The sequence below is a fragment of the Phocoena phocoena genome, chromosome 1 (assembly GCF_963924675.1).
Source record: "Phocoena phocoena chromosome 1, mPhoPho1.1, whole genome shotgun sequence".
In the NCBI taxonomy this organism is placed as follows: domain Eukaryota; kingdom Metazoa; phylum Chordata; class Mammalia; order Artiodactyla; family Phocoenidae; genus Phocoena; species Phocoena phocoena.
Window position 1 is genome coordinate 104,461,029 of NC_089219.1, and position 26,398 is coordinate 104,487,426.

Genomic DNA, 26,398 nt, shown 5'->3' on the forward strand with positions numbered 1-26,398 from the left:
TCTAGCGTCTAGATCAGCGCCTGTCTCATTATTAGTAGGTTTACAATAAATGCTCACCAATAAATATTTTCAGTCTCAGGCTGTCCGTCTCCGTGTAAAAACTTTGATGGTAGTTGAATGGGCAGAAGCAAATTGTTAAGCTGCATTGGGACTACATGTCAGAATTTGTGAGGTGGCCATGACAGTGTGACCAATCCGAAACTTGAGGAGTGAGAGATTACACATTGAGTCAGCAGTGAATAAAAAATGGAGATGTCTGGGTATTTTATGTCAGTAATATATTCAAAGTAAATGAAGGTTAAGCAACCACAGGTCATGTACTTTTAACTACATGATATGCAGTCGGTGTTTGCCAGCCTAGCAGAACCCAAGAACTCAGTTTTCTTTGTTTGCAGGTGCAGCTGCCTCACTTGTGGTATCAGATGTTAGAACATGGGGCTCACCAGGCAGTACCTACGCTATGTTGCCAGTGCAGTCTTTGGCCTTATTGGCAGCCAGAAGGGTAATATTGTCTTTGTGACACTTCGTGGTGAAAAAGGACGCTACGTGGCAGTACCAGCCTGTGAACATGTCTTCATCTGGGACTTAAGGAAAGGAGAGAAGGTATGCGAGAAATCACCTAGGTTGATATTGATTTATGGGTATTTAAGGGTGGAGGCAGAAGTGGGAGAGCTCTGCTTTGTCATGCACAGACTTTGTCACGCACAGATTTTTTTTTTTTAATGTGTGTGCCTCTAGAAATTTTTTTTTTCCTTTGGGTCCAGATAGCCAAGTATCACATTCTATTGTGCTCTTCTATACTGTATTCTGAAAACCACAGCCGAAAGAGCTTACCTCTTGGGTATTTATTTGTAGTGATATTTACAGGTAATTATTTGTAATCATTATTCCCAACATGTTTGTTTTTCTCTACTTTACCAGTTCTCCATTTTTCAAGTTCTTCTACTTGCCCTCACAACTAGTTATAGAAATTAAGCATTTAAAAGGAATATTGCTATGTTGACTGAATCTTTCTCTTACTTATGCAGATGAGGCCCAACGGTTGTTAAACTAGCCTTTGATATTTTGTATGACTCTGAATTCCCAAGCCTACCACTTCTGCCGAACAAAATACAGGCATTTTGATCTTGTCCACTCACTTTGTGACCTCCAAGAGGTTAATACTTTGATACTTAGTGTCCCCCAGAGTCCCTTGGGGATATATCACTGTAGCACTCCAGTGCCATGCAGGTTGGTTTCTGGGATGGGGCTCAGTTAAATCAAGGATGCGTTTATAACCCTTTATGGAAAATCATTTGGTGTTGACATAGAATAAGGACTTAGTAGTTTATTCCATTGCTTGGGAAATTTTGGCATATATTATGCTAATGTAGAGCTTTGGAGAAATAGTATAGTATAGCTTTACCTTTTCTTGAATGTTTCATTACCCTGTACAAATAATAATTTCTATATTAAAGAACTTGAGATAGAGTCCAGAGACTCATTATTATTCATAAGAGTGATTTGGAATTATTGATGCTCTTAATTTTACTGTGCCTGATTATTCCCACACTTTTTCCTTGATGACATGCTTAACTCCTCTACATTGTTTTTAATTCTTATTATTTCAGATTCTCATCCTTCAGGGGCTTAAACACGAAGTCACTTTCTTGTGCCCCTCCCCAGATGGGCTGCACTTAGCTGTTGGTTATGAGGATGGGTCTATCCGAATCTTCAGTCTCCTGAGTGGGGAAGGAAACGTGACCTTCAATGGACACAAAGCAGCAATCACTTCCTTGAAGTATGATCAGCTAGGAGGCAGGCTGGCATCTGGGTCCAAGGTGAGACCTTGAATTAGGTGCCTGGACTTTAATCTAGAAAGGAGTGTAAGGCTACTGCTGAAGCAGGTGATTCACAAACATTGTTGTGTCAAACAGTGGGCACTCGGTGTACAAAATAGTATAGATGGTAGAATAGAGTGAGAAGGATGGATATGAATTGGGTGGTTCATTTTGATTCCTGTCAGATTCACTGATAAAAGACTATTAAATACAGGAACAAGATGAGGATGCCCATGATAGTTACTATGTAACATCATTGTGGATATGCTACCCAAAACAGTACACAAGTTGGGGGGAACAAAACAAATTGGAAAAGGGGAGTCAAAATGATGATTCTTGGCCATTTGTTTTGGTAAAATCGGTAGCTTTCCTATATCTCAGTCATCAGAAAATAGAATGTAAATGATTCCATTTACAAAAGTATGTTAAGTAATGGACACAAAAATACTGTGAAACTTTACTAAGGAATGTAACAGAAGACTTGAGTGAATAGAGACACAAACCATGTTCTTGAATGGCAAGACAAAGTATTGAAAAGATGCTCGTATGTTCTAATTAGTTTATACAGATAAAGCAATTTAAATATCCCAAAGGTCTTTTTGTTGTTTTTTTAGAATATGACCAAATGATTTAAAAGCACATATTGAAAAAACAAATGAATAATAAATAGCAGAATTTTGGGAAAAAATAAAAGGGTTTCAGATTTCTTTTTTCAGGGTTAGATTTAAGAAGTTTCAGATATTAAAATGCATTATGAAGTCATAACTTATAATGTGTTATATTAACCTGGCATTAATACAAAATAGTCAGATAGATTACTGTAACCAAATGGGAATCCAAGAAACAAATCCACTTGATATACCTAATTAGTATATTTTAAAGATGACATTTTTGATGAGTAGAAAAATGATGGATTTCTTATGAAACAGGACTTAAACAGTTGGCTAACTATTTGGGGGCAAATTTAAAGTTAAAACTTTACCTCATGCTGTGTACCAAAGAGTCACAGATTAAAGACTTAAATATTAAACCATGATATTTTAAGTAAACTAGAAGATATATAAATAAATATTTATTTGATATCAAGGTGGAAAAAGACTTCAAGCATATCAGCAAGGAAAGAAATTATAAAGGAAAAGACTGATAAATTTGAATGCTTGATATTTGAATATTTAAAACATTTGTGCATTTAAACACTAAAGAAGTTGTCAAGAGTAAATCCTAAGAGTTCTCATCCCAAGGAGAAATTATTTTTCCTTTTTTTCTTTTTATTATATCTATATGAGGAGATGGGTGTTAGCTGAACCTATTATGGTAATCATTTCACAATATATGTAAATTAAACTGTCATGCTGTATGCCTTAAACTTATACAATGATGTACATCAATTATTTTTTCAATAAAACTGGAAAAAATAAAGTTAAAGGACAATGAAAAAGGGGAAAGTATTTAATAGTTCCACTATAAAAGGGAAGGATTAATATGTCTTAATAACCAACAAACAAGTGAAAAATAAGACCCAAAAGAAGATGAAAGACATGACTTGGCAGTTCAAAGGAGGTGCAGAACGGCCAGTAATCACCATAGAGCATGTACAGAATTTCTCATTGGTATTCAGAAATGCAAATCAAATAAACATTGAGACAGCCTTTCAACTTTTGAAATTGGCACTGTTTTTTGAGCAACTGATAATATCCAGAGGTGAAGGGATGGGAAAACTGGTGTTGTCATACATATCCTTGGTGGACCTTTAGATTGGTGCAGCCTTTCTGGAGATCACCCTGAATTGCAGACTTAAGATAGAAATACCTTTTAACCCAATAATTTCCCTTTTTAGTTTTTATTCTGATCTGAGATATGTACAAAGATAGAGGTACAAGAATGTTCATTTCCACATATCTATGATAGCAGAAAATTGGAAACTGCCTAAATGGCTGAAATAGAAAAAATTTAAAGTAAATTATGGTATATCCTTAAGGTTGGTTATTATGTGACCATTAAAAATGAGAACAGTGTGGAAAGACGTGGAAGTATATTAAATGAGAAAAAGGAGGAGAGTTATACAGTGATAGGAATAGCATGATCTCAGTTAACAACATGTATGTATACATAAAGACTAGAATAGTATACAACAAAATACCTGTGGTGGTTATATCTGGATGGTGAAATCAACTGGTGTTTGGTTCCTCTGTGCTTTTCTGTATGATTTCCAAATTTTCTATAAGGACTACATATCAACTTTGTAATAAAAATATTGTTTGTCAAGTTAGGCCTTATGTGGTAAAGAAAATTCTTCTGTGTTTGATTCCTTTAGGACACAGATACTATTGTGTGGGATGTGATCAATGAGAGTGGCCTCTACCGTCTAAAGGGGCACAAGGACGCTGTTACACAAGCATTGTTTCTACGAGACAAGAATCTGCTAGTTACTAGGTAAAGAAATAATAAGCTTCGTTTCCATTTTTCTCTAGGTGAATTCACTGGAGAGGTTTTCAAAGAGGGAATTTGTTTCATTCCTTACTCGTATCTCCGCACTATATTCAAGCTCATGTGCTAGTTTCCTCTTCTCGCTGCTTTTCCTCTCTCTCCCCCTCCCTTCCCCTCCCCTCCCTTCCCAAACGGTGTCATAGATGCTGTCCAGAGTTATTTATAGCATTTTTTAATTCCCTTTTCTGATTTGTCATTATTTTCCCCTCATACCAGCTTTTCCATAGTTCCTTAACTCTTCAACAGACCTTGTATAGGATGAGCTGTCTACTTTCTGGATCCCTAGAAAGTCAGAAAAGCCGAACATGGAGCAGTGGGCAAATGCGAATACCAAATGTTTGTCTTAGCCTGCCGCTTGAGAAGAGACATACTCCATACTTAGCCCTTCTGAACATCTCATAGGTTGAACCATTTGAAATTTCCATTTGTGTGGGTTAAAAATGATAGGTCAGATATCAGCAATTTCATATATCAGCAATTTCATATCGCTCAACCTAATATAATAGTTATCATTCCTAAGGAATGACCACCCAGGAAAGTTTGGGATCTTAAGTTTTGCCAGGCAGTAATTAGAAGAACCATAGTAATTAGAACCATAGAAGAACCAGAAGGCAGTGTAGAGGAGCAGCACGAAATGCTGTACCAGTGGTGGATTTGTTCCTGTGGGATAGGATGCAGGGACGTTAGTGTGTCTTGTTCAGATAACACATTCTGTGAGGCAATGACTCTACTGCTCTACTAGAATATACATACACCTTATAGCTTAGGGAATGTAAGGGAAAGGAAATAACACCGTGAGGTGGGATTATATAGGAAAGACTTTGTAAATTGGGTTTTTGTTTTTTTCCAGTTTTGTCTTGAAGCAGGATTATATTAGATTCATATTGGTGAAGAAGCAGGGAACAGGCATTTGAGGCAGGAATAGTAGAGCCCATTGGCAGGGAGATTAAGTGCCAGTTAATGGGAGGTTTTGGGAATGGTGCTGAAGAGCTTGATTTTGAATCCATAGAGAACCTTGAGTTAGTGCAAATTTAGAAGATTAAGATTATCTGACAGTAATGTATTGGATGTGGTGAGGGAACAGAATAGACAGAGACCAGATAACTTATTAAAATAATTCGGGCAGTAGGACCTAACTTCAGGTTTGTGTACAGAAATGGATTGGAAGGAATCGAGACTTGGAGACTTCCCAGAGGAGGCGTTTTCAGGACCTAGAGACTAGCTGGACATAGGAGACAAGGGAGCAGGAGAGGTCTAAGATGTTTGTGTGTTAGAATGAAGGAATGTTGATGCTGTGGCGATGGAAATGGTGGTCAGCTGGTCAAGTTCTGTGTTCTGTAGCATTCTGAATTCAAGGTTATTTTTGTGCTTACAGATGGAACATTTTATTTTTCTACCTGAGAATAGACATATAAAGAGTTAGGATTCTTTACTTTTTAAAAGAAAGGTCAGGTAAATAGTAGCATTAGACATCATTGCTGTGTATTGTCTTTTTAAGGCAACAAATAAGTCCTTGATTTTCCTGTTAGTTCAGTGATTCTTCCTAATAAGATTTTTTTCCTATTTCTTCTTCTAGTGGGAAAGATACCATGGTGAAATGGTGGGACCTTGATACCCAGCACTGCTTCAAAACAATGGTTGGCCACCGAACTGAGGTATATGTAGAGTCATGGGCCCAGGGAATGAATAGCAAGGCAGAAAGGAAAAGATGGTTTCTTCCCTGGCCCTTTCATGACTCTTTGTTTTTACTAACAGTAATCAACATGTACTGTCTTTAGAGAGAGAAGTTGGAGTGGTGGACAAAGTGCCAACCGTCAGAGCAGATGCAGCTGCTCTGGCATTCAGTAGAAATTGGCCCCGGATAAGTTCTTAACCCATGAATATGGGTTTCATCACTTTTAAATGATAAGTATCCACCTTTATGGTCGTAGGGAAGTTTAATGTGTACAATGCCTGGCCCAGTGACATGTAAATAGCAAATTGTAGCCATTATAATAATTATTGAACATAGATCTGTTCAGTAGAGATCAGGGAATATTTTACATCTTTGCATCCTCCTTTGTGCTTTGTTCATACCAGGCATAGGTGAAGGTGAGTAAGGGGTACAAACTTCTACCTATAAAATATGTAAGCCATGGGATGGAATCTACACATAGGGTATATAGTCAGTATAATATTTTAACGACTTTGTATGGCAATGGATGGTAACTGGTCTTATTTTGGTGATCATTTCATGATGTATAAAAATATTGAATCACTGTGTTGTATGCCTTAAACTAGTTTAATGTTATATGTTAATTATAACTCAATTATATATATTTTTGTATATATATGCCCTAGAATATATGAGGAATATACACACCCTAGAATTAATGAGGAGGAAAAGCAGATTCTTTCTTGATTTGCAACAGTATTGTTGTTTTCATTGTTTAGTTCATGGATGTTTGAGGCTAAAAATTGTGCTCTGATAGACGTTAATGGAGCACCTTTCATTTGCAAGGCACTGCTGAAATCAAAGAAGTGCCACGCTTGAAATCATTATTTTGAGTGGCTTCTAGTTAGGATTTATTCTGAACAGCCATTATCTAAATTTAAGGATAGGAAATTACAGAGAAACTGCTAGTTACCCCATAAACAACACTTCCACCACAGATCATTTTCTTTCTCAAAGTGAGCTTTCTTGTAGTGTATTTTGAAAGGGTTGTCTTAATATTAGACTTTGCAGTGCCAAAGAGATTTCACTACAGTGTACTTAGACTTTTGGAATGTGATGTCATGCATCCTGGAGTCCCTTAATAACCATATTATTTGAATATTTTTATACCCTGTAGGTGTGGGGGTTGGTTCTGGTGTCAGAAGAAAAGCGACTCATCACTGGGGCTTCTGACAGTGAGCTGAGGGCTTGGGACATAGCTTACCTGCGAGAGGTAATTGCTTTTTTTCTAATCATGGGCAGTGTCATGTTTTAGCAATTTCATAGACTTATTGAATTTAGAATCAGATGTAATTTTTGAGTACTTCACATAGTATTGGAATTCTCTCTTACTGCGATTTCTAAACATTTTTTTTCTTCATTCTATGGTCCATTGCCCTGATTTGCACTTGGAAGAAGGATAGCTTTAGGCTGACAGCTCTTGGTAATGTTAATGTTTTAGTCTGTAGGGCTCTTAGCTTGATATTCCTTGACCTTTGGGTGTCCACGGATGGACTTCCGAATATCTGTGACCCTCTTCCCTCAAACAAAAATCTATGTGAAATTTGTGTATGTTTATGTAAATATGTATATTCTGAGAAGATCTGTCACATTTTCTCAGATCATCAAAGATTTTGCGTGGATGAAAGGTGTTATAGACCTTAGGGTTTAGCTGGAGTTAGGTGTGTGGTGTTGGGTCCAGTAGCCATTTTGATGGGTTCTTCATTAGTAGGCTAGGGTTTATCTTTTTTTTTATTTAAGGAGAAAATGTAACCTCTCTTGCAATGTCTTTCAATTCGTAATGCCAACATGAATCTTTCCCTCTAGAATATGGTAGATCTTTCACCTAAGAAGGTTTTAAAATTAATGAGGTCATCATTTTTTCACCTTGTTATGAAACAATAGTCCTTAGACTGTGGAAAGTTATTGGAGCTGGTATAATGAATAATGTTTTGTTTGTGTTCTTGATGTGGTCAGTTTTTAACACATTCTGATGAATGTGCTGTCGTTGAAGAGGTTTGATCAGAGAGATCACTAAATGGAAGTTATCAGTGGCTCTAAGGACAGGTTTCTAAGTCATTAGGGGGGAAAATCACCTCCTGGAACAAATTATTTCAGCTTTTTTTTTTTTAAAAAATAAACGTGTTTATTTATTTTTGGCTGCGTTGGGTCTTCATTGCTACACATGGGCTTTCTCTAGTTGCGGCCAGCAGGGGCTACTCTTCATTGCAGTGCTCAAGCTTCTCATTGTGGTGGCTTCTCTTGTTGAGGAGCACGGGCTCTAGGCACGCGGGCTTCAGTAGTTGTGGCTCGCGGGCTCTAGAGCGCAGGCTCAGTAGTTGTGGCGCATGGGCTTAGTTGCTCTGCGGCATGTGGGATCTCTCTGGACCAGGGCTCGAACCCATGTCCCCTGCATTAGCAGGCGGATTCTTAACCACTGAGCCACCTGGCAAGCCCTATTTCAGCTTTTATTTTCCCATTTTTATAAAACAGATTGGAGACCCAGAAGAACCAGAGCCCAAGAAAGTCAAAGGGTCTTCCCCTGGAATACAGGACACACATGAAGCAGAGGATGGTACCCTTGAGATGGATGAAGCTCCTGAGGATGTAATTCATTTTTGTTTCTTACCTTCAGTTGAGTTGAGTGGTGGGAAAGTATTCATTTTAGGGAAGATCTTTGTCACCTGCATTTCTTGGGATCGTGTCTTTTCAGGGGTCAACAGAACTATTAACCTTCATCTTTTCTCTTGCTTCCTCTGCAGCGCATCCTTACATGTAGAAAAGCTGGTTCCATAATGCGGGAAGGAAGGGACAGAGTTGTGAACCTTGCAGTCGACAGGACAGGCAGGATTCTTGCTTGCCATGTGAGTACCAGGCTTAGGAGAAAATAACAAGGACTTGGCTCTTCCTTTAGAGACTTGTTCTTCTTTCGTATTCAGTGTGGAGGTGAATTTTTCTTTGGTCCTGTTAAGATTTCCTTATATGGTATTGTGTGGACCTATATTCCCTAACTTCTGTTAGCCCGACAACAGTAATTGCTCTTATTCTTCTTATTATTAGCAAACATTTATTAAATCCCTGCCTTTCTAAACAATTTATAAGCATTAACTTCTTTTTTCTGTTTTTTTTAACATCTTTATTGGAGTATAATTGCTTTACATTGTTCTGTTAGTTGCTGCTGTATAACAAAGTGAATCAGCTATGCGTATACATATATCCCCATATCTCCTCCCTCTTGCGTCTCCCTCCCACCCTCCCTATCCCATCCCTCTAGGTGGAAACAAAGCACCGAGCCGATCTCCCTGTGCTATGTGGCTGCTTCCCACTAGCTGTCTGTTTTACATTTGGTAGTGTATATATGTCCATGCCACTCTCTCACTTTGTCCCAGCTTACCCTGTCCCCTCCCCATGTCCTCAAGTCCATTCTCTATGTCTGCGTCTTTATTCCTGTCCTGCCCCTAGGTTTTTCAGAACGAATTTTTTTTTTTTAAGATTTCATATATATGTGTTAGCATATGGTATTTGTTTTTCTCTTTCTGATTTCACTCTGTAAAAAGCATTAACTTCTTATTTAGTCTCAGAGTAACATTGTAGAAAGTGGTGAATTCCCACTTTACAGATGAGACAGCAATCCCAATGAGATTAAGTTGTCCATAGTAATACAACTAGTAAGGGAAGAAAGAGAAATGTTCTTACAGAGAAAAAGCTAAATTACAAATTGCCTCTCCTGGACTCACATCAACCTTTTGCCTTTCTAGGGGACTGATTCTGTGCTAGAAGTGTTTCGTATCCTTTCCAAGGAGGAAATTCAGAAGAAAATAGACAAGAAGATGAAGAAAGCTAAAAAGAAAGCAAAGTGTGTTTTCTTAATATTTACTACTAGTCAACAAGTATCGTGGGTGGGCCACATAGTACTGAAGGAAAAACTATGGCTTCTTTAAAGGAGTATTTACTCTGTTTTCAATTACCATTAAATGCTAGGGAAGATTTTATGGAGTGCTGGTAAGCCAAGTTTTTAATTTCTAAATACAGCTTCATAACTATCATATTCCTAGGTCTTGCACTCAGAGCCACACAGAACGAGAAAGGCAGTACAGATATTCAAACATGGCTTCTAAATGATTTAATTCTGAGAGGCTAGCAGTGTGTCTTCAGTGACAACAGCCTATACAGAAGGAATCCGGGTTGCATAGTGCTGACCTTTGGGACTGTGAGAAGGAAGACTGGTTGGACAGTTACATAATTGGAGTTTGGGGGCGGTATAACCTTACAATAAATAGGTCATTATAGCCATAGAAATCAGTTTCTCAGTGGTTGAAATTTATCAAGTCTCAAAGAAATAAAAAGTCACCAGTTTTTAAAATTTTTTATTTGCCAAAGCAAATCTTTTGAGACCTCTGGTTTTTTTTTGGCTTGGTTGGGTTATAAGTGCAGAGTAATGGATTTTCTAAAAAGTCCTGAAGTTAGAGAAGTTTACTTCAGTGGGATAGTTTGAACTACAAAGACTTGTCCCCAGAAATTTTATGGGCTTTTGCATTCAGAATCCGTTTATTGAGGGTACCCATAGGATGGAATAACACTTCACATTAATTGCATTGTGGTTCACAAAGCATTTTTACGTACACTACATTGTTTAATTCTCATGGTAATCCGTGTGGTTAAGTGACTCTTCCGGGTTCAATAAAGGTTGTTGGTCTCAGACCAGAGCTTGACTCAAGTAATAGCAAAGCTTCTTCTAGAAAAGTGATAGCATGATAGTCTTTTTTTTTTTCTCCTCTAGATTAAATTCTTGCAAAGAGGAGGAGGAAGACCTTGAAGTCAATGTTGAAATGACTCTGCAAGATGAAATCCAACGGGTGACTAATATCAAAACTTCTGCCAAAATCAAGTGAGTGAAAATGTAGTAGCTGAGGTATCTGAGAGAAGTATCTGAAGTGTTGCTACAAAATTGTATCGGCTTTTCCCACCATTTGTAAGCAGTCCCTGCAAATTACGTATCTGGAGATGGTGATCGTGGCCTCAGCTCCTGCCTCTCACCATGGGCCCACTTACTCATCATCTCATATTTGTTTCCTTATGATAGCTTTTTAGCTTTTTACTTACAGTTCTTTGCTGCCAGTTAAAAAGAAAAATGTATACCCCACATTCCAAAAGGATTTGCAGTCACTTATAAAAAAGAATGCATGCACAGCAACAAGTCAGAGCCAATATCTGAGCTCAGGTTTCTTGGACTTAAAAGCCTATACTAGACGACTGTCCAATAGTCAGAGCACTCTTATCTGTAAAATCCTTTATACTTGTTCAAACTTTGTATAGATGGAGGGCATTGCAAAGCTTTTCTCCTAGAAAAAAATTAACCTTGTGAGCTAAGATGGTTGCTGGAGCATTTATGAATATTTTCCATGCAGATCCTTTGACTTGATTCATACTCCTCAAGGAGAGTTAAAGGCTGTCTTCCTTCTGCAAAACAACTTGGTGGAATTATATTCACTGAATCCATCCATGTCAGCTCCTCAGACTGTCAGGACAAACAGAATTACCATCGGGGGTCATCGCAGTGATGTGCGGACTTTGGCATTCAGCTCAGACAATATCGCTGTCCTTTCAGCAGCAGCTGATTCCGTTAAGATATGGAACAGGTTTGTGAAATGATGCTTTCTATAGCTTTATCCAATAGTGTTTTCTTCCCTTTGAGTTGGTTTTTAATACTCTTGATGGTTAGTTATTCTTAGGGCCCTAAATACAGTTCCCTCAAAATGTATCTTCAGTGCATTTTGACTGTAGGCCTGTGAAGTTTAGAGTAGGAAAAATTGCCTTTTTAGATTTGGTATGAAAAATGTAAGTTTATTCCATGTCTGAAGCTTATTGCTGTACTTGGCTAGAGAAAAACACAAGCATACTTCCTACTCTAAATTCAAATAGGCTCTTAGTGCTTTACAGTAATTTTACCATGATTTCTCATTCCTCACTTTCCTAGATGACTATTTCACATGTTCTTACCGCTCCTCACACCTCACACCTGTAGCCCCTTTAAGCTGATGACCTTTCCTCCTAGTTCACTGAAGAAATGGAATCATCTAGAAAATGTTCATACGTTCCCACCTTAGCTGCACCTGTATCCACATAATCTTTCTTCCTATGACTGTTGGTGCTCCAAACCAAAAGGTAATCACAAGCTATATTTCTCCTTCTAGCAATTTTCCTCCCTCTCTTGCATCATTAATCTTCCCTCTCTGTTGGGTTGTTCGCATCAGCATACAGATACACTGTGATATCTCCCATCTTGAAGGAAGTAATCCTGTTTCATCCTTATCTCTCTGTCCAATTATCTCCCCCCATCCTCTGACTCCTTTTCTCCATCAGGCCTTTATCCCCACTCTTTCACCAAAACAGCTCTTGTCATCTCATCAGTGGTGTTCATGTTTCAAAATCCAGTGACCAATAAGCTTCGTTTGACACTGTCTTTGAATTGATAACTTTTCTCCTCTTTGAAACAGTTTGAATTTCATTATTTCCTCTTTCTCTGCTGGCTGTTTTTTTTTCTCAGTCTTGGCTAGACCCTTTTTATTTTGCTGACTTCTAACTGTTGGAATACTTCAGGGCAGAGTCTTTGAAACTTTTCTCTGTCTACACTCACTTTCTGTGATCTCTAGTCAGGTGGCTTTCTGTAAGCTGATGACACTTAAACTTCTATCTCTAGCCATAGCCTCTCCCTGAACTTCAGACTCATATGTCCAAAGCTTTTGTTTGTATCACCCTTGGATGTCTAATTAGGCATCTCAGATTTTTATATGTCCAAACCATACTTGTGATCTTCATTTCTTCAATAGTCTCCCCACCCTCTGTTCCTACAGACTTCCCCATATTAGTAAATAATTACTTCCTGTGGTTTTTCTAGCCCAAATCCTTGTAGCCATTCTTGATTCTCTCATGTCCAGTGCATTAGCAAATCCTATCAGCTCTACCTTCAAAACTTCCCTGGTGGTCCAGTGGTTAAGAATACACCTGCCAATGCAGAGGACATGGGTTCGATCCCTGGTCCGGGAAGATCCCACAGGCCATGGGGCAACTAAGTCCGTGTGCCACAACTACTGAGCCTGCGCTCTAGAGCCTGCGAGCCGCAACTACTGAGCTCGCGTGCCACAACTGCTGAAGCCTGCGCACTCTAGAGCCTGTGCGCTGCAACTCCTGAGCCCACATGCTGCAACTACTGAAGCCCACCTGCCTAGAGCCCATGCTCTGCAACGAGGAGCCACCGCAATGAGAAGCCCGCACACCGCAATGAAGAGTAGCCCATGCTCACCACTACTAGAGAAAGCTAAGACGCAGCAATGAAGACCCAGTGCAGCCAAAAATAAATTAAAAAAAAAAACTCACCTGGAATTCAACCACATCTCATCACCTGCGCTGCCATGACCTGGTTCAAACCACCAACATCTCTTACCTGGATTGTAATAGCTTTCTGACCAGTCTTCCATGCTTCCTTACTTGCCCCTCTGTGGTCTATACTCAACACAGCGGCCAGTGTAATCTTTTTATAATGGAAGTTATATCACTTCCAGGAGGTCCATCTCACAAGGACTAACTACAAGCCACAGTCCTTACAGACATTGTCTCTTACCACTCTCCCCTTCTCCAGTGGAGCCACCCTGGCCTTTTCGTTATCCCTTACAGGTGACAGGCGTGTGCCCGTGTCATGGCTGTTGTGCTCCCTTTCTGCGTGGAACCATATTCCCCTTTTGGCTAAGACTTTCTCCCTCTCTTCTCATCACATGGCCATCCTGCTATCCCCTTCCCACCCTTGTACTCTTGGTCCCCTTCCCCCAGGTACTGTGTTTCTCCATAGCACCTGCTAGCACCTGATACACCAATTTGTCTCATTTCCAGAGGATGTTAAGCTTTATGAGATTTGGGGCCTCTTCTGTTTAATTCATTGTTATATCTCCAGCACCTAGAACGGTACCTGGCATTCAGTAAATGTTGAAGGAAGTGGGCATTTGATATCTGTTTGTTGCACGGATGAATGCTTATGGTCCAGTAAAATGAACTTGTAAGGATACAGTATGCTAATTCGACTTGCAGTCCTCTGGCCTCACTTCTTTGTAGTGGCAGTCTGTGGAGCCCAGCAGATGCTTTTCTCAGCTCTTTCGTAGAATCCGTTCCTTAGGATTGGGAGCCGCCATGAAAGAAAACAAAGTTAGGTGCCGCTTACTAATTTCTCCCTTCACTGTAATAAGCCAGGGTTATTCAGACTTTATCCTTTCTCATATTGATCATTCTGTGTGGCTAAGTTTGTATGAAATGTACATGCTGACCTCTCAGATGGAGAAGCAGCTTCTCGTAACATACAAGTTCTTGATTCCTTCTTTCTCACAGGTCTACACTGCAGTGTATTCGCACGATGACCTGCGAATATGCACTTTGCTCATTCTTTGTACCTGGTGATCGGCAGGTGGTCATAGGAACAAAGGTAAACAGGCTTTTCCATGGATTTGGGGGACTTTTTCTACTCCGTATTCTTAAAGTTGTTTGAGAAATATGCTTCCTATTTTAGCATATGGGAAATGTATTAGGGCCAGATAGTATGAGAGGGTGTTAGTTCATTGCCTTTTTTTTTGAGGTTTTTATTTTTATTTAATTTATTTATTTTGGGCTGCATTGGGTTTTCGTTGCTGCGCACAGGCTTTCTCTAGTTGCGGCGCGAACAGGGACCAATCATCGTCACGGTGCGTGGGTTTCTCATTGCAGTGGCTTCTCTCGGGCTCTAGATACACGGGCTTCAGTAGTTGTGGCTCACAGGCTCCTGAGCGCAGGCTCAGTAGTTGTGGCTCACGGGCTCCTGAGCGCAGGCTAAGTAGTTGTGGTTTGCGGGGTCTAGAGGGCAGGCTCAGTAGTTGTGGCGCATGGGCTTAGTTGCTCCGTGGCATGTGGGATCTTCCCGGACCAGGGATCGAACCCTTGTCCCCTGCATTGGCAGGTGGATTCTTGCAACCACTGCACCACCAGGGAAGCGCGAGGTTTTTATTTTTAAGTTTTGTTTTCTTTGTGTTTTTTTTTTAAACCAAATCTTATGTCAAATTACGAAGAAAATTAAAATCATGACCTTGAGATAACTGTCACTAACATTTTGGAGATCAGCTTTTCATGCATCTTTTTATGAGCACACGTGTAATTGTGTTTTGAGAAGACTGATGATAAAAGACATTAAGTACCAGCATCATGCGTGGCAGATAGAAGCATTTGGTAAAGACAGCCTGACTGATGAAGTCCTGAGCTGCTAATCAGATTGGGAGATAACCATGAGGGAATAAGCAGACATGGATTTGGATTCAGGTTCTTCCCCTTACGAAATGGGTAATTTGGAGAAAGTCATATAACTTCTCTTAGTGTGTTTCATTATCTACACAATGGAATGGTGACACTTGTTTTTTGGCAGAGCCTTTTGTGCCAGATGGGCCTAGGTTTGAATCCTAGCTCTTCCACTTACTGGCTATAAGACCTTTTGGGCAAGTTACTCAACCCTGTGAGCCTTAGTTTTTTCATGTAAAATGATGTAAATAACCTGCCTCACAGTCTGCAAAGCACTTAGCACAGAGACTGGCTCCCAGCAAATAACTAATAAATAAGAACTAGTAGCAGAAGTAGCACGAATGGTAGTAGCAGGGGTGGTAGTGGAAATAAAGTGGAATAAGGTCTATGGAATATTTTGAAAAGTGCTTTGCAAGTATTTGTCATTATTATCCCCCTAAACTAATGCCATGTGTGCATGATTATTTTATTAGAAAAACCTATGTTATAATGGATATTTTTGGTCCAGCAAAAAGTGTAAAATAAGCTGGAGAGATTTTAGGGTCAGTGTCAGTGAAAGAACATTAAATTTCAGTTAAAAGTTTTCCTCAGTTTTCATTCATTCTTTTAACAAATGTCCATTCGCTATCTGCTATTGGGAAAACATTTTGCCCATTGCTTCAAAGACTATTTGTATGACTCAGACAGAATCCCTAGCCTAGTCTCTGTGCCATGCTGCTAACATACATGATCTCATTTAATCCCCACAACAGCTTAGAGGGGTTGGTGATATAAACTCCATTTTTCAGATGGAAAAATGGGCTCATGGAGATGAATTTACCCACAGTCAGAGTTAGAGAGAAGCAGCCCTGGGATTCAAGTCTTCCCCTTACGTTCTTTCCACCACATGTGCACAGGCTTGTCATAGAGCAGGCTTTGCCACTGTGTGTGTTCCGTGCTGGCACCATGACCACAGCATATACATGGTCTAAACAGGAAGCGTGGCTGATAGCTTTCTAAGCTACTGTGATGTTGTTTGTTTCAAGTTCATTGCCCTCCCTAGCATCGTAGGCAGTATTTCTCATTATCAGTGTATTCTAGAGGGGGAAATCGAGAGTTGGTTAAGCCAACTACCATAGAGGATAGTCCACTTAAAGGACTGATTAAGTTTTTTAAAGGTTTTTTAAGTTCCCCATTTGCTCTTATGTTTATTCTGATAATGCCTGTGGCCATGATATTTACCTTTTGAAGTTGAGGAAACCAGTGGAAGTGACAGTAGTCCTGTACTACAAGGTTGTACTGTTCCTTACTTGTACAGTATAGCAACCCTGCCAGGATTAACCCAACATATCCGTAGGGGATTTAACAACATTTATTCACAGAGGAAGTACAGAGCATGGACCGTGGAAGCCCGTTTCCTGAGCAGTTAGCTACATTGTTGCTGCTTGGTTATGAAACTGTGTAGGTAGTGTGTTCATTTTGTGTCTTCCAAAGACAGGAAAGCTGCAGCTTTATGACTTGGCCTCAGGAAATCTGCTGGAGACAATAGATGCACATGATGGAGCTTTATGGTCCTTGTCTCTCTCTCCAGATCAGGTAACTAAACCAGATGTTAAGATCTGGGCTTCAGTACTCTGGCTGTACTTCCCATTTCTTATATCAAGTTCTGCTGCTGCCTAACAGGGATTTGTCTCAGGGTTTCTTTAAAGAAAGCCCACTTCTGTCTAATCTCTAGCTTTTATATATGGTGCCATATCTTGTGCCTGATAATATGAATAGCTGTCATTATGATTTGAAATCTTGTTCAGCTGCTGTTCATCATCAGCTCCATGACATCAAATTGCTTACCCTCCTGACTTTGTACCAGTGGTTTGTGATACTTCTTAAGAGGAAATACTTCCTGGGGCAACACAGTGTGGAGGATAGAGTAGACTTTTGTGCTCCCCTTTTAGTCCATACATCTATGACTATATAAATCTAGTGATTTTTTAGTAAATATGTGAACCTTTTCAAGTCAATAACAGTGTATTTCCCTTCAAAGGAGTCACCCTGGAGAACTGCGTACTTATTCCAGTAATGGTGCTGTTGCTCAGAACATTTTGAGATATTATTTGACACCTTAAGGGATTGTGGCCCATTTATTTGAATACTCCCAATGGTGACAAACCTTCATTCATTGAAAGTAGATATTTTTGGAAAAAAACGGAACCTGGAATTTAGACTGGGTAATGCCATTTGGGGTCAGAAATGAAACAGCATTTAAAATTTAAATAGTAGCAACATCTAGCATTTGTAGAGTGTTCTCTTTTCCAAAGTGTTTTCACGTCCATCATGTCATTATTGTTATTTTCACAATGATTTTATAAACTAGGTAGTCTTTACAACTGCACCAACACTGAGGGTCATTATAAGGTTATTTTCCCATGTTACAAATCTCTGAAATAGCAGAATAGATATTTGAGATGTAGTTTTCTGACTCTGTAGTCCTTATAGCTTACACTAATACTAAAATGTGATAAAACCAATTGAATACTTCATAGCAAATTCTTTTGACTGTTGCCTTACCCTGCAGTGTTCATTGAGTCTTTCTTCCTGATGCTGAATGAAAGTATAACTAGAACTTTACACTAGTTATCATCTGACTACATTAGTCTCTGCTAGGAGTTCTCCAGTAGGACCTGTGGTAGCATCCCATAAAGAGCAATGAAGGGAGTTAAGGAAAAACCACATATCCTAATTCTTATCCCATGCCATTAAATAAAAATGGTCTTTTATACTATTTTGAGGTGTCTTATGAAAGTTTCAATACTAAGATTTTTTTTAACGGAAATGTCATTTGATTTTCAGCGTGGCTTTGTGACAGGTGGTGCAGATAAATCTGTCAAGTTCTGGGATTTTGAGTTGGTGAAAGATGAAAACAGTACCCAGAAGAGGTGAGTGGACATTTTTTATTTGTGTCCATTTTGGGGGAGCGAAAATCGGGAACCATTGAATGGGTTTTCGACATGTATTGATATTTCTGTTGAGCTCCAGAGGGTTTTTGGAATTTTTTTGTGCTTTCGTACTCATTTTTCTTGATGCTTTCTGTAATGCTAGGCTTTCTGTGAAGCAAACCCGGACCTTGCAACTAGATGAAGAAGTTCTGTGTGTCAGTTACTCTCCCAATCAAAAGATGTTGGCTGTGTCTTTGCTGGACTGTACTGTGAAAGTTTTCTATGTTGATACTTTAAAGGTACAATGGTTATGCCTATGGATATTTGCTTTCTTTCTGACTGACCTTGGGTTGAGACTATAAAGAAGTGTCCTTGAGTGTTCCCAGCAGTAGTATGTTTCTAAAAATTTGTGAATCAAAACATTGCAAGTACACTAGGAAGGCTAGGGTTTTAAAAGAATCCTTTGGTTCATAAATTTTGTTTAAAGCAAGTTGTATTTCATATGTTCAGAAAATCTGTGGACAGAAAATCCTGTCGTAGCCAGTAGTTTTAAGAGCGATGCTAGGTGTCTTAGGCAGTGATTCCACACTTGGCTGTAAGTCAGGATCATTTGAGTTGCTTTTAAAAATATAGATTACTGGGCTCTATGCCCAGAGTCTCAGTGGGACTGGATTGGGCCTGGAAATATTGTTGTGAAACAAGTGCTCCAGAGATTTCAGCTAAGAGATCCAGAGAACGTCTCTGTTCCATATTCTGACTGAGGGAATAGGCTTCTGCAGCAGCCCTGGCTCCACTATACTGCAGCATTCTTGGCAAGTGCATGCAGGAGTTGTATGCCGGTGACAGTCAAGTCACCTTCAGTGGTTTGACTGTCTTCTTTGAAACTACAGACATAAAGCAATCCAGAACAGTCTTAGCATTGTATTTAAAGTTATATTTTAGGTCTACAGGTAATAAATTATACCTGTGTTTTATAGACATGAGTTATTTATACTCTTTTTTTATTTTTAAATGTTTAGTTTTTTCTCTCACTGTATGGACACAAACTGCCTGTCATATGCATGGACATCTCTTATGTAAGTAAAATTTAAATACTGTCTCAGTAACAAGTTGTCTTTTCTAAAATGCTATCTTAGTTCTTGGCTTGATAGCTTCATCTTAGTATTTTTCAGTTTGTTGTATAACTGACTATCCTAAAAAAATCATACCTTAGATATATATATTTCTTTAATGCTTTTAGAATATTTTCACAGATACCTGAATTAATCCTCATAACCAACTCCCTGTTTTGGATTCCCCAAATAGTATTTTCTTGTATAAAAATAATATAATTGGTAGAACACCCTAGAATATGAAGAACTTTCAAAAAGGCAGCCCCCTTTGTTCTGAAGTATAATGTTTGTAAGGAAAATGGAACTTTGCAATATTTACGGTATTTTGCGTTATGTATACTTCTAGTCTCTTGACCAAAGTCATATTTTTTGTAATGTCTAGTTATGGTTAGGAGTGGCAATATATACTTAAAAACAATGTCTAGTCTGTGTAAAAGGAATTGGCCCCTGCTCTAGCTTGTCTGCACTCAGTGCATTAACAGAATAAATTGGTGTCAGAAAATATTTTCAGTTTTCTTGTTACGTTGACAGCAATTTGAACTAGGTGCTAAAACAGGAAAGGTAAGAAAATCAGTGATAGGAGACATGGCATAAAAAGGGCTAGGTCTTAAACATTCTATATAGTAGATTCTTTCCCAGCCTTATTCTTCTCTTTCCCTCTTCTCTCCCCCCAAACTCTATGACAGAGATTAGAGATTCTTTATTCTATCTGTTGAACAAAGTAAACATAACCTCCATCAAGGCATAACACTGTCCTGTAGCAGGACCAAAACATCTAAGCCACAGAGTTCTTGCTTACTTACAAGCTTTATAAGTAGATCTGTAGGTAAAAGAGAGGATGTAGGTGCTCTTGGTAAAGAGATGAAATTAATTTTTTGGCATTAATGTTTTTGAAAGAAATGGGATACATGTTCTGGTTAGCTTTTCTCCAATTAGAGTTTCAGATAATCAAGTAATGTTTTACTTCTCTTCCTCCTAGGATGGAGCACTGATAGCAACTGGCTCTGCTGACAGGAATGTGAAGATCTGGGGTCTGGACTTTGGGGACTGCCACAAGTCTCTGTTTGCACATGATGACAGGTAGGTGTCATCTTTTCAAAGACCTCCCGTTGAGTCACCGTAGGTATCATTTCCCAGGAGCATCTGTGTCTATTATTTAGTGTTCTCAGATAGTCAGAAATTAAAAATTCTAAAATATAAATAGTCAGACACTCTAGAACTAGCTGTTCAAAAGCTATTTATGTGTATAAGACTCTTTTTAATGATGAGGAATTTGATGACATTTGAGTACTTCTCTCACTTTTCAGTGTGATGTACCTAAAGTTTGTTCCCAAGTCTCACCTCTTCTTCACTGCTGGGAAAGACCATAAGATTAAGCAGTGGGATGCAGACAAATTTGAACACATACAAACTTTGGAGGTAACCTCTTGCCTGCTTTGCTTGCTCAGTACTTAAGAACTTCTTTTAAGATCAAGTGTTGATTTCCCACTAATGTAAGCAGTTAGCGGTCTATGAATAAGGTATTCTTACTCAGGATTTTTGTTTTTTGTCCTTTCTCTCCGCAGGGACATCACCAGGAAATATGGTGCTTGGCTGTAAGCCCCAGTGGGGACTATATTGTATCATCGTCCCATGACAAATCTCTGAGACTTTGGGAGAGAACAAGGGAGCCTCTTATTCTTGAGGAAGAAAGGGAGATGGTAAGGTGTTCAGCCTTGGTTACAAATGTGCTGGTGGGTGTCAGTATCTGACAGCGCTGTCTCAGCTCGAGTTTCCTGTCTAGTGCTGTCACACCTCAGTCAGTGCAAGTCCATTGAGCTCCAAAAGATGTTTCCAAGACTGCTGACACCACTTCGGCAGCCAAGCGGAGACAGAGATGCCATTAAGGGGGTTGGATTGTGAAAGAAGCAGCTTCTCACTGTCTCATTTCACTTCACATAGGGGTCATGTTTTTTCTTTGAAATTCATTCATATCTATCTCTTGTCAGCAAAGGGAAGCAGAATATGAGGAGAGTGTGGCCAAAGAAGACCAACCAGTAGTAAGTAAATCTTTCAGGACCCTCAGACTGTGTCCTGTAATTATCTTATTGGAATTTGCTGTAATTTCAAGAATTTCTAATGGGATTAGAATTGGGACTAGATGTCAGAGTCATGCACAGCTGATACGGGAAGGAATCTGTGTAGTCCTTCCTAATCCAGCTGTATATCCTGATTTTATGGGACAAATGATTGACCAGATTTGGTATTGAATGATTGTCGTTCTGGCTTTTTTTTAAAGGAGGCTTCAGGCAGTTGTTTCACTGTAAATCAAAAATCAGAAAAAAATTGAGAAATTGGGCGTTGTCTTTAAACGTGTTGTAGAGCAGGGTATTCTTCCGATAATGCATATAACACATTTAACGTAGTGTCTGACACTAAGTACTCAGTTAATGGTAGCTGATAACACCATGTAACAGTCATCGTAACATAGTAATGTCTGTTCTTTTCTGGATGTAAGATTAATTTATTGGCTCTTTAACACCTGTCAATGAAATTGTTAAAGGATCTCTCTGTTCCTGGCAGGTTCCGGGAGAGACTCAAGGTGACAGTTACTTTACTGGAAAGAAAACTATTGAAACGGTCAAAGCAGTAAGTTGATACTAGAATGTAGTATCTCATTTTTAATTTTTTTTTATTTCCAAAAAGTATTTTATTAAAATCTAAAGAAAAACACAAAGGAAATAATTATAAGAAATAAAAACAGCATGAAATTGCCCTTTTTCTAGATTTGACCCTAAAATCACCAAATAAGTGTTAAGAGCCCCTATTCGAATTCCTTTACTTTATGGCAGTAGTTCTCAAAGTGGAGCCCCCAGACCAGAAGCATCAGCATCCCCTGAGAACTTGTTAGAAAAGAAAATTCCCAGGCCCTAGCCCAAACCTACTGAATGTGAATCACAGGGGTGGGGTGAGCAATAAGTGAGGGTTTTTTTGTTTGTTTGTTTGCTTTTTGATTATAGACTCTTTTTTTTAAATTGAAGTGTAGTTGATTTACAATGTTGTGTTAATTTTTGCCGTACAGCAAAGTAATTCAGTTATATATACATTCTTATAAATTCTTTTCCATTATGGTTTATCATAGGATACTGAATATAGTTCCCTGTGCTATACAGTAGGACCTTGATGTTTATCCATTCCATATATAATAGCTTACATCTGCTAACCCCAACCTCCTACTCCATCCCTCCCCCAAAGCAGCCACAAGTCTGTTCTCTATGTCCGTGAGTCTGTCTCTGTTTTGTAGATGGGTTCATTTGTGTCATGTTTTAGATTCTACATATAAGTGATATCATATGGTATTTGTGTCTCTTTCTGACTTAGTTCATTTAGTATGATAATCTCTAGTTGCATCCATGTTGCTGCAAATGGCATATTTTGTTCTTTTTTATGGTTCAGTAGTATTCCATTGTACATTTGTATCACATCTTTTTTTTCTTAAACATCTTTATTGGAGTATAATTGCTTTACAATGTTGTGTTAGTTTCTGCTGTATAACAAAGTGAATCAGCTATATGTATACATATATCCCCTCCCTCTTGCGTCTCCCTCCCACCCTCCCTATCCCACCCCTCTAGTGTACCACATCTTCTTTATCCATTCATCTGTTGATGGACATTTAGGTTATTTCCATGTCTTGGCTATTGTGAATAGTGCTGCTATGAACATAAGGGTGCACGTATCTTTTTGGATTAGAGTTTTGTCTGGATATATGCCCAGGAGTGGGATTGATGGATCATATGGTAATTCTATTTTTAGTTTCTTGAGGAACCTCCATACTGTTTTCCATAGTGGCTGTACCAACTTACATTTCCACCAACAGTGTAAGAAGGTTCCCTTTTCTTCACATCCTCTCCAACGTTTGTTATTTGTAGAGTTTTTAATGTGGCCATTCTGACCACTGTGAGGTAGTACCTCATTGTAGTTTTGATTTGTATTTCTCTAATAATTAGCAATGTTGAGCATCTTTTAATGTGCCTACTGGCCATCTGTATTTCTTTGGAGAAATGTCTGTTTAGGTCTTCTGCCCATTTTTCAATTGGGTTGTTTGGTTTTTTGTTATAGCGTTGTATGAGCTGTTTGTATGTTTTGGAAATTAAGTCCTTGTCAGTCACATCGTTCACAAATATTTTCTCCCATTCTGTAGGTTGTTTTTTCATTTTTTTTATGGTTTCCTTTGCTGTGCAGAAACTTTTAAGTTTGATTATGTCCCATTTAATTATTTTTGTTTTTATTTCTATTGCCTTGGGAGACTGACCTAAGAAAATATTGGTACTATCTATGTCAGAGAATGTTTTGTCTATAATCTCTTCTGGGAGTTTTATGGTGTCATGCCTTATGTTTAAGTCTTTAAGCCATTTTGAGTTTATTTCTGTGTATGGTGAGAGGGTGTGTTCTAACTTCATCAATTTACATGCAGCTGTCCAGCTTTCCCAACACCACTTGCTGAAGAGACTGTCTTTTTCCCATTGTATGTTCTTGCCTCCTTTGTTGAAGGTTACTTGACAGTAGGTGTGTGGGTTTATTTCTGAGCTCTCTATTCTGTTCCATTGATCCATATGTCTCTTTTTGTGCCAATACCATGCTGTTTTGATTACTGTAGCTTTGTAGTATTGTCTGAAGTCTGGGAGGGTTATGCCTCCTGCTTTGTTCGTTTTCTTCAGGATTGCTTTGGCAATTCTGGGTCTTTTATGGTTCCATATAAATTTTAGGATTATTTGTTCTAGTTCTGTGAAAAATGTCATGGGTAATTTGATAGGGATCACATTAAATCTGTAAATTGCCTTGGGTAGTATGCCCATTTTAACAGTATTCTTCCAGTCCAAGAACATGGGATATCTTTCCATTTCTTTTTTTAAAAAATAAGTAAATTTATTTATTTATTTCTGCCTGCATTGGGTCTTCATTGCTGCATGCGGGCTTTCTCTAGTTGTGGCGAGTGGGGACTACTCTTTGTTGCAGTACACGGGCTCTAGGCGCGCAGGCTGCAGTAGTTGTGGCACGTGGGCTCAGTAGTTGTGGCTTGCAGGCTGTAGAGCATGGGCTCAGTAGTTGTGGCACATGGGCTTAGTTGCTCCACGGCATGTGGGATCTTCCTGGACCAGGGCTCGAACCCGTGTGCCCTGTGTTGGCAGACAGATTCTTAACCACTGTGCCACCAGGGAAGTCCCTATCTTTCCATTTCGTTGAATCATCTTCAATTTTCTTTATTAAGGTTTTATAGTTCTCAGTGTATAAGTCTTTCACTTTCTTGGTCAGGTCTTTTGCTAAGTATTTTAGTTTTGGGTTGCAATTTTGAAAGGTATTTTGGTTTTTTTGGATGTAATGTCCTGAAAATATCAATTAAGTCTAACTGTTCTATTGTGTCATTTAAGATCTCTGTTGCCTTGATTTTCTGTCTAGAAGATCAGTCCATTGCTGTGAGTAGGGTTTTAAAGTCTCCTACTATTATATTGTCAGTTTTTCCCTTTATGTATATTAGTATTTTCTTTTTTTTTTTTTTTTTTGTGGTACGCTGGCCTCTCACTGTTGTGGCCTCTCCCATTGCAGAGCACAGGCTCCGGAAGCGCAGGCTCAGCGGCCATGGCTCACGGGCCCAGCCGCTCCGCGGCATGCGGGATCTTCCCAGACCGGGGCACGAACCCGTGTCCCCTGCATCGGCAGGCAGACTCTCAACCACTGCGCCACCGGGGAAGCCCTAGTATTTTCTTTTTTTTTTAATTTATTTTTATTTTTGGCTGCGTTGGGTCTTCGTTGCTGCATGTGGGCTTTCTCTAGTGGCAGCGAGTGGGGCTACTCTTTGTCGTGGTGCATGGGCTTCTCATTGCGGTAGCTTCTCTTTGTTGTGGTGCACAGGCTTCAGTAGTTGTGGCACGTAGGCTCAGTAGTTGTGGTTCGTGGGCTCTAGAGCGCAGGCTCAGTAGTGGCACATGGTCTTAGTTGCTCCGTGACATGTGGGATCGTCCCGAACCAGGGCTCGAACTCGTGTCCCCTGCATTGGCAAGCGGACTCTTAACCACTGTGTTACCAGGGAAGTCCCTGTATATTAGTGTTTGTTTTATGTATTTGGGTGCTCCTATTTTGGGTGCATACATGTTGATGAGTGTAAACTCCTCTTCTTGTATTGATCCTTTTATTATTATATAGTGTCTTTCTTTATGGGCTTTGTTTTAAAGTCTGTTTTGTCCAATATGAGTATTGCAACCCCAGCTTTCTTGTCATTTCTGTTTGCATGAAATATCTTTTTACATTCCCTCCCTTTCAATATTTCATCTTTGTCCCTTTTTCTTTGTTTTTCCTTTTGTGGTTTGATGATTTTCTTTCATATTATATTCTTTTCTTTTTGGTTTTTGTGACTCTATTGTATGTTTTTCATTTGTAGTTATCCTGTTTTTCAAGTATGTTAACCCCATCCTATATCTACTTGCCTTAGACTGGTAGTCATATAGGCTCAAACACATTCTAGGAAATGCAAAAAAGAAAAATCTACCTTTTCTTACTCTCCTCACCCACATTTTATGATTTTAATGTCCTGTTTACATCTTCACGTTCATGCTTTTGCTATTCATTGTGGTATTATCACGTTCACAAAAATTTTATTTTTTAATCTGTGTACTGGCTTCTTTATGTGAGTTGTTTTCCAATTGTGAATTTTCTCTTCCCTATATATTTTTCCTACTTTTCTGCTTAGAGAGGACCTTTCAATATTTGCTTTAGGATAGGTTTAGTATTGCTATATTCTTTTAGTTTTTGCTTGTCTGAGAAATTCTTTATCCCTCCTTCTATTCTAAATGATAATCTTGCTGGCTAGAGTATCCTCGGATGCACATTCTTCCCTTTCAGGACTTCGCATATATCTTGCCACTCCCTTCTGGCCTGCAGTGTTTCTGTAGAGAAATCTGCTGATAGCCTTATGGGGGGTTCCCTTATAATTAACTGTTTTTTTCTTGCTGCCTTGAGAATCCTCTTCATCTCTAACTTGTGCCTTTTTTATTATAATATGTCTTGATGTAGGTTTGGGTTTACCTT

At 39.0% G+C, this 26,398-nt stretch overlaps 1 protein-coding gene across 1 annotated transcript in view; it reads left to right on the plus strand.

Annotated features, from left to right (window-relative positions):
- The first annotated feature begins 432 nt into the window (after positions 1 to 432).
- Positions 433 to 26,398, plus strand: part of WDR3 (WD repeat domain 3) — a 33,551-nt gene continuing 7,585 nt past the window's right edge. Inside the window, exons 1-20 of the mRNA XM_065886294.1 lie at positions 433 to 603; positions 1,611 to 1,820; positions 4,135 to 4,253; positions 5,884 to 5,962; positions 7,139 to 7,234; positions 8,494 to 8,607; positions 8,763 to 8,864; positions 9,759 to 9,856; positions 10,781 to 10,888; positions 11,409 to 11,639; positions 14,377 to 14,470; positions 16,783 to 16,884; positions 18,136 to 18,221; positions 18,385 to 18,520; positions 19,241 to 19,297; positions 20,313 to 20,413; positions 20,641 to 20,752; positions 20,899 to 21,033; positions 21,322 to 21,372; positions 21,896 to 21,961. Coding sequence (XP_065742366.1) covers positions 433 to 603; positions 1,611 to 1,820; positions 4,135 to 4,253; positions 5,884 to 5,962; positions 7,139 to 7,234; positions 8,494 to 8,607; positions 8,763 to 8,864; positions 9,759 to 9,856; positions 10,781 to 10,888; positions 11,409 to 11,639; positions 14,377 to 14,470; positions 16,783 to 16,884; positions 18,136 to 18,221; positions 18,385 to 18,520; positions 19,241 to 19,297; positions 20,313 to 20,413; positions 20,641 to 20,752; positions 20,899 to 21,033; positions 21,322 to 21,372; positions 21,896 to 21,961 — 2,268 coding nt within the window. The remainder of the gene's footprint in view (positions 604 to 1,610; positions 1,821 to 4,134; positions 4,254 to 5,883; positions 5,963 to 7,138; positions 7,235 to 8,493; positions 8,608 to 8,762; positions 8,865 to 9,758; positions 9,857 to 10,780; positions 10,889 to 11,408; positions 11,640 to 14,376; positions 14,471 to 16,782; positions 16,885 to 18,135; positions 18,222 to 18,384; positions 18,521 to 19,240; positions 19,298 to 20,312; positions 20,414 to 20,640; positions 20,753 to 20,898; positions 21,034 to 21,321; positions 21,373 to 21,895; positions 21,962 to 26,398) is intronic.